General features: G+C 45.6%; 1 protein-coding gene and 1 pseudogene across 12 annotated transcripts in view; one reads left to right on the top strand and one right to left on the bottom strand.

The window, feature by feature from the left end:
- PPFIA1 (PTPRF interacting protein alpha 1) overlaps window positions 1-18,445 on the bottom strand; it is a 119,393-nt gene extending 100,948 nt beyond the window's left edge. For 6 of the 12 annotated variants that reach the window (XM_030811418.1, XM_012498876.2, XM_030811425.1 and 3 more), the window contains exon 1: window positions 16,695-17,089. In XM_030811418.1, coding sequence (XP_030667278.1) covers window positions 16,695-16,988 — 294 coding nt within the window. In that variant the 5' untranslated portion in view covers window positions 16,989-17,089. Of the gene's footprint in view, window positions 1-16,694; window positions 17,090-18,212 lie in introns of those variants that run through there. The other 6 variants (XM_030811423.1, XM_030811424.1, XM_030811428.1 and 3 more) reach the window with 3 other exon arrangements.
- Window positions 8,891-10,011, top strand: LOC105740269 (annotated as a pseudogene).
- Window positions 18,446-19,022: the final 577 nt, after the last annotated feature.

Genomic DNA, 19,022 nt, shown 5'->3' with positions numbered 1-19,022 from the left:
CCTAGCTACTTGGGAGGCTGAGGCAGAGAACTGCTTGAACCTGGGAGGCAGAGGTTGCAGTGAGCCAGATTGTGCCACTGCACTCCAGTCTGGGCGACACAGCAAGATTCCGTCTCGAAAAAAAAAAAAAGAAAAAGAAAAAAAAGAGCAGAGGTGAGATGAGGCATGGCTGGAGAGCAAGTGAGAGATGTTGAGCCCCAGTGCAGTGGGACCTACACACACTTTAACTCTTATAAACGCCTGAATTTAAAAATCTAACCATACAAGTTGTTAGGGCCAACATCATTATGTAATCCCAGCACTTTGGGAGGCCAAGTAGGAGGATCACTTCAGCCCAGGAGTTCAAGACCAGCCCGGGGCACATAGGGAGACCTCATCTTTACAAAAATAAAACAAAAAATTAGCCAGGTGTGGCGGTACATGCACGTGGTCCCAGCTGCTCAACAGGCTGAAGTGGGAGGACTGCCTGAGCTAGGGAGGCTGAGGATACAATGAGCTGTGATTGTGTCACTGTGCTCCAGCCTAGGAAACAGAGTGAGACCCCATCTCTAAAAACAAATTTTTAAAAAAACAAAAAAAAAAGGCCGGGTGTAGTGGCTGACGCCTGTAATCTCAACACTTTGGGAGGCTGAGGCAGGAGGATTGCTTGAGACCAGGAGTTGGAGACCAGCCTGGGTAACATAAAGACTCCTGTATCTACTAAAAAAAAAAAAAAAACTTAGCTGAAGTCAAACCACTGCATCAGAATATAGGCATTTTTGAGGATCAGTATACATAGGGCAAAACCGGATCGCCGAAAGAGCTGCACCAAATTACTGGGTTGTACTTGGTTGTAGCTATAATGAAGTTGGCAAGTAGAAGATAAGAAAGGCCTAATCTCAGACAACGGCTTATTTACAAAGTTGTACAAAAAAAAAGGAGTCTGCAAGTGAGGAACTATCCACAACTGGGAGAGCAGGGAGGGGCCGGGCCAGGATGTGATGACACAGGAGTCTTCAGCCGGAGGGGGAATAGAGAGCTGAAGTGTTCTGAGCAAAGGAAAGGCAGCTATATATGCGTTTTAGAAAGATCCTGTCCCGGTGTGGTGGCTCACGCCTGTAATCCCAGCACTCTGGGAGGCTGAGGTGGGCGAATCACTTGAGTTCAAGAGTTCGAGACCAGCCTAGGCAACATAGCAAGACCCCCTTCTCTACAAAATAATAATAATTACATATATGTGTGTGTGTGTGTATATGTGTATATATAGTATATGTATGTGTGTATATATATGTGTGTGTATACACACACAAAAAAAAACATTAGTCAACCATAGTGGCACACACCTGTAGTCCCAGCTTCTTACAAGGCTGAGGTAGGAGCATTGCTTGAGCCCGATCACACCACTGCACTCCGCCTGGGTGACAAAGTGAGACCCTGTCTAGAAAGAAAGAAAGGAAAGAGAGAAAGAGAGAGAGAAAGAGAGAGAAAGAGAGAAAGAAAGAAAGAAAGAAAGAGAGAAAGAGAGAGAGAAAAGAAAAGAAGGATCTTGCTGCAACAAGGGATAAGATACTGGAGAGAAACTCCAGAACAGGGGCCATGGGAGTCAACCCAGTGAAGACAAAGGGTTCAGGTCTGAGAGTCAGTGGGCCTCAGGGGTAACCTCCAAGAGATGGAAAGGTCCATCCCACAGGTCCTGGAGACTAGAAGGATAAGGTTAGCGCAGAAATGAGATAGGGCCAGGCGCAGTGGCTCACACCTGTAATCCCAGCACTTTGGGAGGCCGAGGCGGGCAGATCATCAGAGGTCAGGAGTTCAAGACCAGCCTGGCCAACATGGTGCCCTGTCTCTACAAATATTAGCAGGGCGTGGTGGCATGTGCCTGTAGTCCCAGCTACTTGGGATGCTGAGGGAGGAGAATCACTTGAACCCGGGAGGCAGCGATTGCAGTGAGCTGAGATTGTGCCATTGTACTCCAGCCTGGGCAACAGGGCGAGACTCTGTCTCAAAAGAACAGAAGAGACATAGCCATCTGACTACGTAGAAAACTACCGTTCACAGGAAGGGGTACGGATGTGGGGGAAAGATGGTTTGAGCCAATATTGAATTTAAGGAGCCCAAAGCCTACCCAAATGAAAGTACACAGCATGGCAGTCAGGTAAGACATCTGCGAGGCACAGTTGTCAAGAGTGCAGGAGTACAGTGGGCAGCTGAAACTCCCAAGGAAAACCACCTCCCTAAGTTCTGCCTACACAAACATAAACGAAAAGTGGAAAGTGCTCGCACATTACATCATCCATGTATTTAACTTGCTCAAACCGAACTACCTAAGTTTGGTTTTTTCCATTTCTCTTCATACAACGAAAAAAAATGTGGGCTAAATAACCCTTTTTACCTATGGAATATTCAGCACCTAGAACAGTGCATGGCACACACAGACACTCAAAATACCTGAATACATTAATGTATACACTATATACATAAACATTATGTATACTGCATTAAAACAGTATGCATTTATGTATATGATAATTAAAAAGTACACACTGTTCTGTGCTTTATGGGATGGGTGATGTTGAGGGGTTTTTTTTTTTTTTTGAGACGGAGTCTTGCTCTGTCCCCCGGGCTGGAGGGCCGTGATGCGATCACAGCTCACGGCAACCTCCGCCTCCCAGGTTCAAGTGATTCTCCTGCCTCAGACTCCCGAGTAGCTGGGATTACAGGTGTGCACCACCGCGCCCAGCTAATTTTTCTATTTTTAGTAGAGACAGGGTTTCACCACGTTGGCCAGGCTGGTCTTGTGATCTGCCCCTCTCGGCCTCCCATTACAGGCGTGAGCCACCACACCTGGCAAGAGTTTTTAATTTTTGCTCACAGCACTAACTTTATAGCCCAAACCCATGCACTCGAAGTGGCTCTACTCTAACCAGTGGTTTCCACCCTGGGTCCATTCTTCCCTCCATCCCCAGCTCATTATACACATAGCATGATCTTTTAAAAACTTGGGAGGCCGAGGAGGGAGGATCACCTGAGGTCAGGAGTTCAAGACCAGCCTGGCCAACATGGTGAAACTCTCGTCTCTACTAAAGATTAGCTGGGCATGGTGGCAGGCACCTGTAATCCCAGCTACTCGGGAGGCTGAGGCAGGAGAATCGCTTGAACCTGTGAGGCAGAGGTTGCAGTGAGCCGAGATCGTACCACTGCACTACAGCTTGGGCAACAGTGTGAGACTCCATCTTAAATAAAGAAATACATAAATAAATAAAAATAAATAAATAACAACGCAGCTAAATCACGTCATTCCCTCCCCTGAGGCCACGATGCACACAAAGTACTGAAGCCCTAAGGTACTTAAACAAAACAAAAACAAGCAAGTCTTCACCTCTGTCTGATCCCATCCCAACCTACCTAGCCAACCTTACTGTGTTCACTCTTCCCTTCCCTCCAGGCCAAGTAACCATGGCCACAGACCCCAGCTTTGACTCAACTAAATGCTAAGCTCTCCCTTGCTCTGGCCTTTGCTCAAGTAGCCCCACTGCCAAGAAAGCTCTCATACCTGGTTCCTCTTAACCTTCATCCCTCAGCTCTAAGCCAATCCCCTTGAAAGCCTCACCTTTCTGGACCACAGTGTGCCTGGCAGCCCACCCCACTCAATAGAGATCATGGATTTCTTTTGAACCATCTGGATGTGTCTCGCAACCTGCACCTGCTTTGAGCATGGGTATATTGTGAAAGTCTTCTGCAGGCAGAGACCCTGTCTGTCTCTACCACTGACTGCAGGAGCCTAGAACGGTAATATTCACACAGGGCTCAACAAAATAGGAGGAAGGACTCTGTCTCCTTGCTGACAATTAAAGGTGTAGAAACAGGAAGACAAGATGGCAAATTCAGTGTGTGCAAAAGAGAGATGTAAATGGCCAAACATTATTCTGAAAGGATATATTCAACTATTTCATAAACCAAAGACGATGAAAACAAGCACGGCATTTTAAGAGGTGTTTTGCCAACTACTACTAAGAAAGCAGTCAGTAAAGCAGATGAGGGGGCACCATCTGAAGGGGTAGTCATTAGTATTTATCCTCAGGGAAGAGTCATTTAGCTAGTTTTACTTTATTCCAATTCTTCCTAATTTTGTTCACTAAGTTAAGCTTAGCAAGTACCTTGTTTGCAGCACTCAACAAATTACAGTTGTAGCCAACTTTGCATCATATTAGGTTGAAGCAAAAATAATTGCGGTTTTTGCCATTAAAAGTAAAGCAAAATCCGCAAGTACTTTTGCATCAACCTAATAACAACACTTGAGAAAAGCTTCTGATTCTTTATACCTAAACCTGGACACTTCCAACATTTGGGGCCAGATAATTCTTTGTTGAGGGGGCTCCACTGCAGAATGTTTAGGAGCATCCCTGCCCTAGCTGTGACAACCACAAATACCTCTCAACATCGCCAAACACCAGCGTCTCCTCTTTACTCTCCCCCTCCCCCGTCCCCCGTCTCCCCACAAGCTTGACCCTGGCATCTGCCACTCGGCTCTCACCCTCTAGTCCCGCACAGTTCCGCCAGGTTGTTCTTTTCTACCGCCCTCTGCCCTCACATTCTAGCATCCTAGTTTGGGCTGTAACACTTCATGCCCACATTGCAGGAACTGCCTCCTAAATGAGCTGTCTTGTACCCTCTTGCCTCCTCAATCCATCCAGCACATCTTCCACTGCAACCAGCTGAAGCTCACCCATCACTTTGACAGGAAACACCCCTGACACAGGTAGACTTCTTTTTCACCAAGTTTGGATCTGATTTGAAGACCTCATTCCTCAGTCCTCAGAGTCTTCTGAGTTTTGTACCCCCTGCCTCAGGGATTGGCAGACTGGCAGAGAGACTGGCAAAATTTGGGACCTCACCTGCAATGAAAGGTGAATAGTTTCTCTTCCAGGTTTCACACAAAAGAGTTCTTCAAGCAAGAGGTCTTCTAAAAATCTCATTTGTTGCTTTCAAAAAGACTGTAAAAATCACTGCACTCCAGTTTAAAATAAAATCTCCATTTGAAAATGCAACTGAAACTTTAAAATGAAATTAGAGAGAAGCCCAAAAGCAATATCTGTTTAAAAAAAAAAAAAAAAGCACTCGGTCGGTCGGTCGGGCATGATGGCTCATGCCTGTAATCCCAGCACTGTGGGAGGCTGAGGCGGGCAGATCACCTTAAGTCAGAAGTTCGAGACTAGCCTGACCAACATGGTGAAACCCCGTCTCTACTAAAAATACAAAAATCAGCCGGGCACAGTGATGCACACCTATGGTCCCAGCTACTCAGGAGGCTGAGGCAAGAGAATCGCTTGAACCTGGGACGTGGAGGTTGCAGTGAGCTGAGATCGCGCCATTGCACCCCAGCCTGGGTGACGAGCAAAATTCCTTCTAAAACAAACAAACAAACAAACAAAAAAGCCAGGCACAGTGGCTCACGCCTGTAATCCCAGCACTTTGGGAGGCCAAGGCAGGCGACGGATCACAAGGTCAGGAGATCGCGACCATCCTGGCTAACATGGCGAAACCCTGTCTCTACTAAAAATACAAAACAAAAATTAGCTGGGTGTAGTGGCGGGCGCCTGTAGTCCCAGCTACTGGGGAGGCTGAGGCAGGAGAATGGCGTGAACCCAGGAGGCAGAGCTTGCAGTGAGCCGAGATCATGCCACTGCACTCCAGCCTGGGTGACAGAGCAAGACTCCATCTCAAAAAAAAAAAAAAAAAAAAAAAAAAAGCAGCACTCAAAAAGAAAACACACAAGGGATCAAGTCATAGAATAAACATTAGGTAGCTGGGCACAGTGGTTCATGCCTGTAGTGGTAGCTACTCAGGAAGCCAAGGCAGAAGGATTGCTTGAGCCTTGGAGTTCAAGATCAGCCTGGGCAACATAGCAAGACCCCATTTCCAAAATAAGACTAAACACCACGCACACAACCTCTCCTATCTCCCTAGCCTCCTTCTTTGCCACTGCCAGATATGTCATCACAAACCCTCCCTCAGTCTGACACAGGGCAAGGGGAAGAGTAGAGACTAGAGCAGGGTGGAACAGCCCACACAGTGGCCAAGACGGGAACTGGAGGCCAAGGGCTGTGTCTCCCGCTGGGTGGGCCACTTGCTCTACTGTCTTTAAGTGGTTAAGTGACTGCGCAGGGGAAAATGGGGGATTCTGATTAGAAACTGGACAATGTCATGAGAAGCAGACTGGAAAAAAAAAAGAAACTGGACAAGGTAGACTAAGCAAGGTGAGTGGGTTCTGTATGCTCCCTATCAAGTAATGATAACCAGTATCTCCAGCCTCCGCATATGCTGCAGACAGAGAGAGCATGCCCGCTTCGGCTCCAGTTTCAGTGATACGCGGGGTGGCCTGTAGCCCGGCAACCCACCAAAAACTAGAAAAGGTGAGTATGACTTGAAAGTCCACAGGCATCAAAGAGATGCCAAGGCAGCCACAACTGAAGGGACCAACATTCCAAACCAAAGAGAGGCCCACTGAGATGAGTCCACTATTCGGAGCCCCCACTCTTTCTGTCAGTGCATTTGACAATTTGGAAGGATTTGGGGGCAGTACACTGATAAACTGGGAAGAAAACTCAGCAGAAAGTAGAGGCTACAGAGCTCTAGAAAGCCCCAAGGGTCTGGGAAGACAAAAAGAAGTACAGGCCTGACAGTCAGCCAGGACTTAAGGGGCCAAGATCCCAGGAAAAAGGGAGACACAGGAAATGAGCCCAACACTCTGCAAACCTGGCCGAGAAGCTGGGCTTTCAGTAGTCTCATGGCGTTAAGGAGACAAAACTTGGGCTCCAGGACACGCCAAGAAAGAGGGGCCCTGGGAAACACTCCAGGGTTTCAGATGGAATCCCCGGATGGTTACACCAGGAGCAGGAGGTTGGGGGAAGGCAGCTTCAACTGAGGCTTACTGACTGAATCCCAGCCTCCGGTCACTCAGGCCCTGACTGAGCTGAGACGATCTGTCCCTCCTCTGGGCATGTGCCAGATGACAGAGGGAAACTTTCTGAAGGAAGACAGCATCACCCAGCGCTTTCTACAGTTTTTCATACACAATGTCTGACTCAATTAAAAAAACAAACACGGGCATATCAACAAATGAACCAAGAGAAAAAAGAAAAACAGAAATGGATCCGGAGGTGACCCATATAATAGAGTTATCAGATGCAAATGTCAATTATTCAAAAATATACTTGACAAAAGGAAAAAAATTCACTAGAGAACCAGAATAGTAAAATGAATTAAGCAGACTCTAGAATTGAAAATTATAACAGAAATTAAGAACTCAATCTATGGGCTAAACAGCAGATTGGACACAAATGAAGACAGGATGAGTGAGGTGGAAGATGGGTCAGTAAAAAAAATCTGGACTTTAGATTTTGGGCACAATAGCTTACACCTGTAATCCCAGTGCTTTGACATGTCGAGGTGGGAGGCTCACTTGAGGTCAGGGGTTTAAGAACAGCTTGGGCAAAATAGCAAGACCCTGCCTCTACAAAAAATTTAAAAATTAGCTGGGCACAGTGGCACATACCTATAGTCCCAGCTACTCAGAAGGCTGTGGCAGAAGGATGCTTGAGCCCTGGAGTTTGACGCTGCAGTCAACAGTGATCACGCGCGCCACTGCACTGCAGCCTCGGCAACAACAGGGTGCCTGTCTTTTTTTTTCCCCCAAGATGGAGTTTCACTCTTGCCACCCAGGCTGGAGTGCAATGGCGTGACCTTGGCTCACTGCAACCTCCGTCTCCCAGGTTCAAGCGAGTCTCCTGCCTCAGCCTCCCAAGTAGCTGGGATTATAGGCATGTGCCACCATGCCTGGCTATTTTTTGTATTTTTAGTAGAGACAGGGTTTCACCATGTTGGCCAGGCTGGTCTCGAACTCTTGACTTCAGGTGATTCACCCACCTTGGCCTCCCAAAGTGCTGGGATTACAGGCGTGAGCCACTGCACCCAGCCACCTGTCTCTTAAATATTTATATCTATATATATGTATATATACATACACACATATATACACACATGCTAGCTCATGCCTGTAATCTCAACACTTTCGGAGACTGAGACAAGTGGATCACTTAAGCCCAGGAGTTTGAGACCAGTCTGTGCAACATGGCACAACCCCATCTCCACTGAAAATACAGAAATTAGCCAGGTGTGGTGGCGCACACCTGTAGTCCCTGCTACTCAGGAGCTGAGGTGGGAGGATTGCTTGAGCCCAGAAGGCAGATGCTGCAGTGAGCTGAGACTGCACCACTACACTACAGCCTGGGCAACAGAGCAAGACCCTGTCCCAAAAATACACACACACACACACACACACACACACTCACACACAGGCTGGACACGGTGGCTCACGCCTGTAATCCCAACAGTTTAGGAGGCCAAGGCAGGAAGACTGCTTGAGCCCAAGAGTTCAAGACCACCCTGGGCAACAGAGAGACCCAGTCTTTAAAAACTAAATATACACACACACACACACACACACACACACACACACACACACACCTAGACACATACACAGACAAGGTCTAGAAAATACGGAAAGGAGCACAAGAGATACATAGGACATGATAAAAGCCTAATGTATATCGCACCATTGCACTCCAACTTGGGCAACAATAGTGAAACTCCATCTCAAAAAAAAAAAAAAAAAAAAGCCGAATGTACACAAAAATGGAGGCCCTCAGAGTGAAGATGAGTGGAAAATAGGAATATTTATAGACAGAAGAGCCAAAACTTCCAAAATTGATTAGGAACCAGGCCACCAATACAACAAACATCAAGTTTTGCTAATGTCTAAAGCAAAGAAAATGTTACAAGCCACCAGAGGCAGCTTCAAATCCTGGTGTAAGGAATGAGTAGCTGGTGAGATCTTGCTGTGTGTCTGATTAGTACTTTCTCTGCCTTGCCTGTTTGAGCTTCAGCAGAATTGAAAATGGCTGGCAGTAAGGCTGGGAAGGACTCCAGAAGGCCAACAAAGCCAGCTTCCCACTCACAGAGAGCCAATTTGCAGTTCCTGGTGGGCCATATTCACTGACACCTGAAATCTAGGACAATCAGTCCTGGACGTGTGGGCGCGACTGCCGCTGTGAATAGCACAGCCATCCTGGAGTACCTCACCGCAGAGGTAATTGAACTGGCAAGAAATGCATCAAAAGACTTCACAGTAAAGCATATTATCCCTCATTACTTGCAACTTGCCCTTTGTGGAGATAAAGAATTGGGTTCTGTCATCAAGTCTACAATTGCTGGTAAAGGTGTCATTCCACACATCCACAAATCTCTAATTGGGAAGAAAGGACAACAGCAGACTGCCTCAAGGCTGCCTGGATTCCTTATTAACTCAGGACCCTAAACACTCTACCAGCTGTCCAGTGTTGCTGATTCCAGTGAACTATATCTCTGTGAAAAACACAATTCTGCCTTTCTGTAATTCTACTTGAGCAAGTTGGAAGTTTAATAAGCTTTCCAACCAACAAATTTCTACATTCAAGTCTTAACCATATTTGTTACTGTGGCTTCAAAGAAGCTATTGATTCTGAAGTAGTGGGTTTTGATTGAGTTGACTGTTTTCCAAAAACTGTTTGGATTTTAATTGTGATGGAGAGTTATAGTAAGAAACATTCGGTTATGCACAAACATTATTTCCACTCTGGTGGATAAACTCAGTAAAAGTCATATCCTCTCCAAAAAATAAAAATAAAAAGCAACCAGAGGGGAAAATAAAAAGAAGTATTACTTCAAATGGGACAACAGTAACACCAAAAGCTGACTTATCAAGAAAAAGGAAGCGAGCTAAAAAACAATGAATTCGCTGCTACAAAATGGTGCAAGGAAATGACCACGAATGCAGAATTCTATACCCAGCAAAATCATTCTTCAAAAGTGAAAGCAAGTTGGGCACGGTGGCTCACACCTGTAATCCCAGCAGTTTGGGAGGCTGAGGCAGGCAGCTGCTTGAGCCAATGAGTTTGACCCCAGCCTGGGCAACATTGTGAAACATCATCTTTATGGAAAAAAATAAATAAATAAATAAATAAATAAATAAAGGCCAGTCATGGTGGCTCATGCCTGTAATCCCAGCACTTTGGGAGGCTGACGAGGGCAGATCATGAGGTCAAGAGATTGAGACCATCCTGGCCAACATGGTGAAACCCCTTCTCTACTAAAAACACAAAAATTAGCTGGGCGTGGTGGCACGTGCTTGTAGTCCCAGTTACTCAGGAGGCTGAGGCAGGAGAATTGCTTGAACCCGGGAGGCAGAGGTTGCAGTGAGCCGAGATCACATCACTGCACTCCAGACTGGCGACGGAGCAAGACTCCATCTTAAAAAACAAAACAAAACAAACAAAAAAAAACTAAAGGCAAAATAGAATATTTTCAGGCAAACAAAAATGACAATTCATTATCCACAGATATGAACTCAAAGAAATACCACAGAAAGTTCTTCAGGGAAAAGAAATATAGGCTGGGCGCAGTGGCTCACATCTGTAATCCCAGTACTTTGGAGGCTGAAGCAGGCAGATCACTTGAGGTCAGGAGCTTGAGACCAGCCTGGGCAACATGGTGAAACCCAGTCTCTACTAAAAATACAACAATTAGCCGGATGTGGTGGCATATGCCTGTAGTCCCATCTACTCAGAAGGCTGAGGCAAGAAAATCGCTCAAACACGGGAGATGGAGGTTGCAGTGAGCCGAGATCGTGCCACTGCACTCCAGCCTGGGCAACAGAGCAAGACTCTGTCTCAAAAAAGAAAAAAGACAAACAAGAAATATAATCCCCGGCAGAAACATGAAACGACAATAAAGAATGAGGAGCAACAAAAATGGTAACTACGAGGATAAATCTAAATAAACATTAACTGTACAAAATAATTATGATACTGCAAAAAGTATATCTAAAATTAAAGTACATAAACTTGTAAGATGCAGCTAAAAGTGTGTAGTGGCTCACGCCTGGATCCCATTGTTTCGGGAGGCTAATGGGGGAGGATCACCTGAGGCCAGGAGTTGAAGATCAGCTGGGGCAATACAGCAAGACGCTGTCTCTATTTTTAAAAATAAATATAAGTTAAACTGAACTATATAAAACAATGACACAAACACGGTAGGAGGGAGTTAAATCCAGTTCAAGTATCTAAGGAAACAGCAGTGTCTGGGAAGCAGTAAAAGTAATAAATCAGGCTTAAATTTAAAATGTATACTATATCTGTTCATGTGGCTACTAGAATCTGAATTACATGACTAAAACAATTGATATAATTGATATACAGAGAACACTACATTCCTATCAATATATATTACTTTCAAGTGCCTGGGAAACATTTAACAAAACTGAGTATACGCTGGGCTATTAGGAAAGTTCAACACATTTCGAAGGATTTAAATAATGCAGAATATATTTAGGATCTTAATAGAATTAAGCTAGAAATCAATAAAAGGGTATCTAGAAAATGCCCCACAAACACAGGGAAGTTGAGAAACACACTTCTAAAAGTTGTATGAATAACAAACGAAACCACAGTGAAAATTACAACATATTTTTACATAAAAGACAATGAAAATTTGACATATCAAAACTTGTGACATGCATCTAAAAGTGTGTTTAGAGAGGAATGTATAGACTTAAATACACATATTAGAAAGAAAAAAGTTAAAACAAGTATCTATTCAAGAAACTAGAAAAGGTCAGGTGCAATGGCTCACATCTCTAATCCCAGCACTCTGGGAGGCCGAGGCAGGTGGATCACTTGCGGCCAGGAGTTCAAGACCAACCTAGCCAACATGGCAAAACCCCATCTCTATTAAAAATACAAAAATTAGCTAGGCATGGTGGCACATGCCTGTAATCCCAGCTACTCGGGGAGCTGAGGCAGGAGAATTGCTTGAAACCGGGAGGCAGAGGTTGCAGTGAGCTGAGATCATGCCACTGCACTCCACCCTGGGAGACACAATGAGACATGAGACTCTGCCTAAAAAAAAAAAAAAAAAAAAAAAAAAAAAAAATATATATATATATATATATATATATATATATATATCTCAAACAAAAAAACAAAGTAAAAAAAAAAAAGTAGAAATTAATGCAATAGAAAACAAATGTAAGTAGAAAAAAATGTAAAGCCAAAAGTTGGTCCCTTAAAAGAACTTACAAAATTGACAAACTCCCAACAAGACTGATTAAGAGACAATATATGAATTATTGATATCAAGAATTATTAAAAGGGGACATCACTACAGATCTTGCAGATGATAAGGATTATAAACCACTTTAAATTTACAAATTGGAAAGTCTGGGTGGCCTGAACAAATCTCTAGTGGGGGAAAAATGCTTTATCTAAATAGACACATGAAGAAATATTCAAAATCCTACATCTACCTATAAAATTAATTCTAAAAACCCTACACGAGCTGGTTTTGCCAAAGAATTCTTTCAAACATTTAAGGAAGAAAACACAAATTTCGTAGGAACTCTTCTAGGGAGTAGAAAAAGAAGGAATACATTCCACCTCGTTTTAAGAAACCAGCATAACCTTGATACCAAATCCCAACAAGGGCACTGAAGGAAAGTGAAATTACAAGTCAATCTTTCTCGTGAATATAAATGCAATAATCCTAAACAAAATTTTACCAAATATAATCCAGTAAAAGGAGAATACATCAAGATCAGGTTGGAATTATTCTACAATTGTGAATTTTTTTAAAAGGGAGGTGCTCTTTCTCCGGAGCTCCTGAGGTTGTTTCCCCAGGCTACAAACAATATGCAATTAAAAAAAAAAAAAAAAAAAAAAGCAAGGCGCAGTGGCGTGCATCTATAATCTATAATTCCAACTACTTGAGAGGCTGAGGTGGGAAGATCACTTTAGCCCAGGAGTTCAAGGCTACAGCAATCTATGATGGCGCCACTGCACTGCAGGCTAGGTAATGGAGCAAGACCCCATCTCAAAAATAAACAAATAAAAACAGTTAAATTCCCACATAACAGAAAAATCACATGACTGTCTCAAAGGATGCAGAAAGTCCATGTTAAGAAATTTAATACCTGCTCATGGTTTTTAAAAGACTCTTGGCAAACTAAGAAGAGGAGAATTTTTACATTTTGATAAAGAATATCTACAGGGCCAGGTGTGGTGGTTCACAATGGTAATCCCAGCACTTTGGGAGACCAAGGTGAGAGGATCACTTGAGAGCAGGAGTTCGAGACTAGTCTGGGCAACCGAGTGAGAACCCTTTTCTTAAATTACCAGATCTCAAGACAGACTATATCTACGAGAATTTAGACATTGTGCTGCTATTTGTGCAAAGATGACAAAAAGATCAAAGGAGCAGAAGAGAGTCCAGAAACAGACCCACACACTTACAGTCACTGGACTGAGATGACACTGCATGTAGTATACTGGGGAAAGAATGCTCTTTTAAGAAATTATGCAAGGTCAACTAGATATCCATTAAAAAAAAAAAGAGAGAGACTCTTGGCCCCATCGCATACCATAAACAAAGTCAATTTCGGATGGAAGATTAAAAAATACAGTTTTTAGAAGACAATGTAGAATATCTTGATGAACTTGACCTAGCAAATTTCTTAAACAGGACACAAAGAGCATTAAACATTACTGAAAAGACTGATCAACTGGGCTACATTAAAAATTTAAAACTTCTGTGTATCAAAAGATACCACTGAGAGAGTGAAAAGGCAAACACAAGAGTCTAAAAACAATCTGTCATGCACATATGTACTCAGAATATACAGAAAACTCCTTCAAATCAGTAAGAAACAAAATAGACAACCCAATCAACAGATGGGCAAAAGATAACCGTTTCACAAAAGACACCCAGGTGGCCAGTGAACACAGGTAGAGATGCTTTACCTCTGCATTTTCCTGGCCATTAGGGAGCAGCAAATTCAGACCATACTGTGCCACCTACCAGCTAATAGCCACCAGAACAGCTAAAATTAAAAGACCCAACAATACCAAGTGCTGAAGAGGATAGGAACAATTGACTTCTCATACATTGCGGGGGTAGTACAAACTGTCACAACCACCACTTTTGGCACTATCTACTGAGGCTGAACAAATGCACACACCATCATTTGCATTCCACTCCTTTGTAGAAACCCAACAGAAGTGTATACATATCCTCCGGCCTGGGCAACACGGTAAAAACCCACCTCTACAAAAAATAAAAAATTAGCAGAGGGTGGTGATGCGTGCCTGTATTCCCATTACTTGGGGCACTGAGGCAGGAGAATCACTTCAACCTGGGAGGTGGAGGCTACAGTGAGTGGAGATCATGCCACTACACTCCAGCCTGGGCAACAGAGTGAGACCCTATCTCAAAAAAAAAAAAAAAAAAAAAAAAAAAAAAGAACTTTATACACATCTGCACCAAATAACAAACAAGAATATTAGGGGAGCATGTGTAAAAACTGGAAACAACCCCAAATGTCTGTGAGCAGTAGAAAGAATAAATTCTGTCTGTTCGTGCACTGGATGACCAGAGAGCAGGTGAGAATGAGCAGGCTGCATGAGAATATAGCTGAATCTCACAAACGTGATGCTGATGACAGAATGAAGAAGCAAAACATACAGATTATTTTACTTCACTTAAACAAAGTCAAGAACAGGCAAAAGTAATCAATGGTGAAAGGTCAAGATCTTGGTTAGCTCTGGGGGACAATTACTGGGAATAGTTAGGAGGGGACTTCTAGGAAGTCTGGTAATGTTCCATTTCTTGATCTGGGTGGTGGTTATGCAAGTGTGTTAACTTTGTGAAAAGTCCACTGAGATGTATACTTATGATTTGTGAATTTTTCTGCTGTATGCTATGGTTATGTATATTTTTAAGTACACTCTGACTTGCCTCCACAATGTGCCAGGAGCACAAACGCACTTCCTGGACTCATTATCTGGTCACACTACCAGCCACCAAAGATGAACCAGATTCCAGGAAAGGGAAGGGTCCAAAACAAGTTTATTTAATAGTTTCCATTTTTGAAAGGCTGGAATCAGGTGCTCAGGTGGTGGCGTGAACCGTCGGCATCATCACATTATCCACTGAATCAGGCATTTCCAGGCTGCTACACTGAGCAGTGCCAGAAACAAGTCACTGAGCAACCATGTCACCAGTGTGTGTGACACCTCCATAGCCTGAGACTAACTCTACAAAACTCCTGTTACTTCCCTGGCATGTCTTGTGTGCCCATTCTTTCCAAAACCTACCTTATTAAGTACATTAGTATTTGATATACACTTCAATACATGTACCTTAAATTACAAATACAATAAAATCCTGGTAAAACACAAATTGGCTACTTCTTTTAAAATTGTAGTAATAAAACTCAACCTAAATAAACTTGGTAATTTATAAGATTGAAATGAGAAAAATCTTAATGATTCTCTAATCCAACAAAAAAGGAACATATAGTGCTAACGTCAAATTATTGTTGCTAAAAAGGAAACCCACGTTTGGCTTATCAATCTTTCAGGAGAACTGACTACAGCCAAGAAATACATTAAGGGTAGTAATTATTCATTTACTAATTTATCACTGCAGACCCATCATGCGAGTATAAATGTATGCTTATGCGGGTCTACATGAATGCACCCCAAAGGCACTTAATGACGAGTAACATGGCGCCTAGACAGCTCTGAAACACCTAAATAACCCACTTCTCTCCCACTATGCCCCGTGCCACTCACCTTACACTCTTCTAGTTTTTACACTTTCTCCCTTTACCTACCATTAAGTAAATCCTCATTCAACTCCATGAGCAAAGTCTTTCAAACACTGGTCCAAATGTAATATACTCAGAGTAACAATTTCAGTTGTTCTAAGCTTTAAAAATCCTTTTTTTTTTTTTTTTTTTTTTGAGACAGGCTGGAGAGCAGTGGTGCAATCTTGGCTCACTGCAACCCCCGCCTCCCGGGTTCAAGTGATTCTCATGCCTCAGCCTCTGAGTAGCTGGGACTACAGATGCGCGCTACCACGCTCCGCGAATTTTTGTATTTTTGATAGAGACAGGGTTTTGCCATGTTGGCCAGGCTGGTCTCAAACTCCTGACCTCAGGTGATCCGCCTGCCTCAGCCCCCCAAAGTGCTGGGATTACAGGCATGAGCCAATCACATCTGGCCTAAGCTTTAAAATTCTCGTCTGCCAAGGAAAAAGTTCCTAAGGAATCAATCTCGAGTCTTCTATCCCCTAAAACAAATGTGACTTACAAAACCTAGATGTTCTGATAAAGGTGGACTATCAAAATAATACATTTTTTCCGTGAAATCAATCCTATTTGTCTATTAAATTACATTAGGAAATTAGAAATACATGAGACAATCCATGAGAAGTACAAGTTTAGCCAGAAAAGGCTTAAGACAACAGAACGGAGGCACCACACAGATTGGTTGCTTCAGAGCCCTTTTTCAAAAACTCTGGAGAACTTCCTGAACCTAGGCAGTTCCCAAAGATAGGAATGAAAATAATGAGGTATTTTCACATGACTTTAGAGTACAACAATTTGTTCTCCCTAAGAACTTTAATCCCTAGGAACTTTGTATTTGACTTACAAACACCAGAAACTATCATTTCACAAATGGTTACGGAAAATACTCACCTGAAACATTAACAAAAGATGACACCAATAAAAAAACATTTAGTGGAAAAAAATCTATAGAGTTTCCGGTTACAAGCACTCATACCTGTGGAAGTGCCGTGTTGAGCTGTCTCTGCAAGGAATCTCTTTCATGACCAACCTCGTGTAACTTCCCCTGGGTTAAGGCCAGCGTTTCTTGAGTCTCTCTCAGTGTGTCAAGAAGGCGGTCCCTTTCTTCTAGCATGGAGACCATCAACTGTTCAAAATGTGAATCTGCATCTGGCTGTGAAGGGGAGCCGGAACCATGGCTTCCACCTCCTCCAGGGGGGCCTTCTGCCTCGCTGATGGTCGGCATCACCTCGCACATCATCTTGAAATGAAAGACCCAGGCTACAGTCATTAAGTGCAGAATACAGGTTCCCACAAATATGCAACTTTACAGGTATCTGTAGCTAAAAAGATGGGCAGCCTCATTAACCTCAGATCTGTTATGCTTTGTGTGTAAATAAGCTGGGAAAACATATACAGGGCAAATATTAAGTGCAGAAATACACCACATGAAGATATTAACACAGACAAAAATCCAGGGAAGGGGTCAAGATCCCAGAGGACTACCCTCAGAAAAAAGGGCAAACCCTGGGGTAGTCTGTTTGCAAAGCTGTACTTGTTTTTGCTGAAAACAAGTGTGCTTCTGTTACCTATTTTTTTTACTTCCCAGCGGGGTGGGGGGGGTGGGGGGGGTGGAGAAAGTCAAAACACATGTCACCCAATCATTTTTCAGGAAAAGCACAGAAGGAGCATACAACCAGCAAAACTGACAAGTACAAAATCCATCAGGCATCTTGCAGGAATGTGTGCAGTCAGCTCCCGGGAAGAACTGACGGTTCCCTGAATTCTTGGGCTGGATTTGGTGAGCACTAAAAGGAACTGGATTTGTTAAACACCGGTAGAAGTGTTTTCCAATGGCTGCAACGGTTGGTCAACCTAACTTACGTAAGTTTACAACCAAAAAAAAAAAATCCACAATGGAAATATAGCAGGTCGATACAGCCGGGGGCGGCTAGGAAAGAGGGAAAAGTGAAAGGTGAGATTATGAGAGGCTATTAAGTGTCTGGGATATAAAGACAGCGCGAGGGAAAGGGGAAGTCCCTTCTGAGCCTTTCGGGCAGTATTCGGGGCGCGGTGGACCCCTGAGGGGGGATGCCCCAGACGGCACACCTGATGGGGATGGTGACCTCCAGCCTGCTCGAGCCGCACTCCTTCCCCTCCTGTATCAGGTGCAGCGGGAGCCCCGAACCCCAGGGGGTGAGGACCGTTGACAACGGAGCCCGCTCGGGCCAGGGCTTTCAGCGGCCGCAGGTCCCCGCCCCTCGCCCCAGCGCCCGGGTCACGGGGCGCGGGGCTCGGGGAGGGGCAGCGCGCAGTCCCCGGAGCCGTCCCTCGGGGCGCGGGGGTCCCGCCGGAGCTCTCCCAGCACGACCCGGCGCCGCAGCCTCGCCTCCACCCGTCCCGGAGCGCACCCTTCCCCGCGGAGACATCTAATCGGCTGCGTGGCCGCCGCGGAGACCGGGACCCGCCGGTGACGCCTGGGCCGCGAGCCTGCCTCAATGTCCCGCTCCCTTACCTTGCTCGCCGGCGGGAGCGGGCGAGGAGGCTCCGCGGCGGCTCGCGGGCGGCTGCTCGCTCCGGGCGAGCTTGGGAGCCGACAAAAGCAGCCCGCGGCCGGCGTCCGCCTGCCCGCCCCACGCCGCGGCCCCAGGGCCCGCCGCCCCAGTCACTAAGGCCGGCCCGCGGCCGGACACTGGCGGAGCGGAGGAGGAGCGGGCCCGGCTGCGCGGCGCCGGCGTCGACGTGCCCGACGTCGAGCGCGTCGGCGCGAGCGTCAGCACCGCCCCGGGGGCGGGGTCCGAGGAGCACCGCAGCCCGAGTACGCAAGCGGTGTCTCCTCAGGCGGGGACGGGCGGCGGCTCCGGGGTACTGATTGGCTGAGCTAGACGGAAGCCACGCCCCCAGGCCCCGCCCGGGTCGGGGGGGGCCTCCGGGATGAGACACAGGTGGGCGCTCAGGTGCTCGTCGGGTCAGCGTCTTGCTCCGGGCGTCCCCAGTCTCCTCCCACGGCCGCAGGGACGCCGGAGGCCTTTGCCGAGTGTCGGCCGCGCCTCGGGTTCTGAGCCGGACGCGTCCGGCACGTCAGGTCCCTCCCGAGCTGGAGGCGCTGGATTCGCACCTTGCGGAAGAGCGAGCCGAGGCTTCAGTCACCGCCGAGGACCCAGACCCCGCCCGCCGCGTCGCCCCCAGGGTCTCCCTGGGCCTGATCTGGGTTCAGATGGACGCAGTTCCCGCCAGGACCCACTTACGGAGCGCTGCCTGCCGCACTTGGGGACGCCCCGGCGCAGCGTCCAGCGTGCAGGCTTTGCCGCCGTGGCTTTCACTC

The sequence above is a fragment of the Nomascus leucogenys genome, chromosome 4 (assembly GCF_006542625.1).
Source record: "Nomascus leucogenys isolate Asia chromosome 4, Asia_NLE_v1, whole genome shotgun sequence".
Taxonomy (NCBI): domain Eukaryota; kingdom Metazoa; phylum Chordata; class Mammalia; order Primates; family Hylobatidae; genus Nomascus; species Nomascus leucogenys.
The sequence above is the reverse complement of the archived record's forward strand: the minus strand, read 5'-3'. Positions and strand labels throughout refer to the sequence as shown.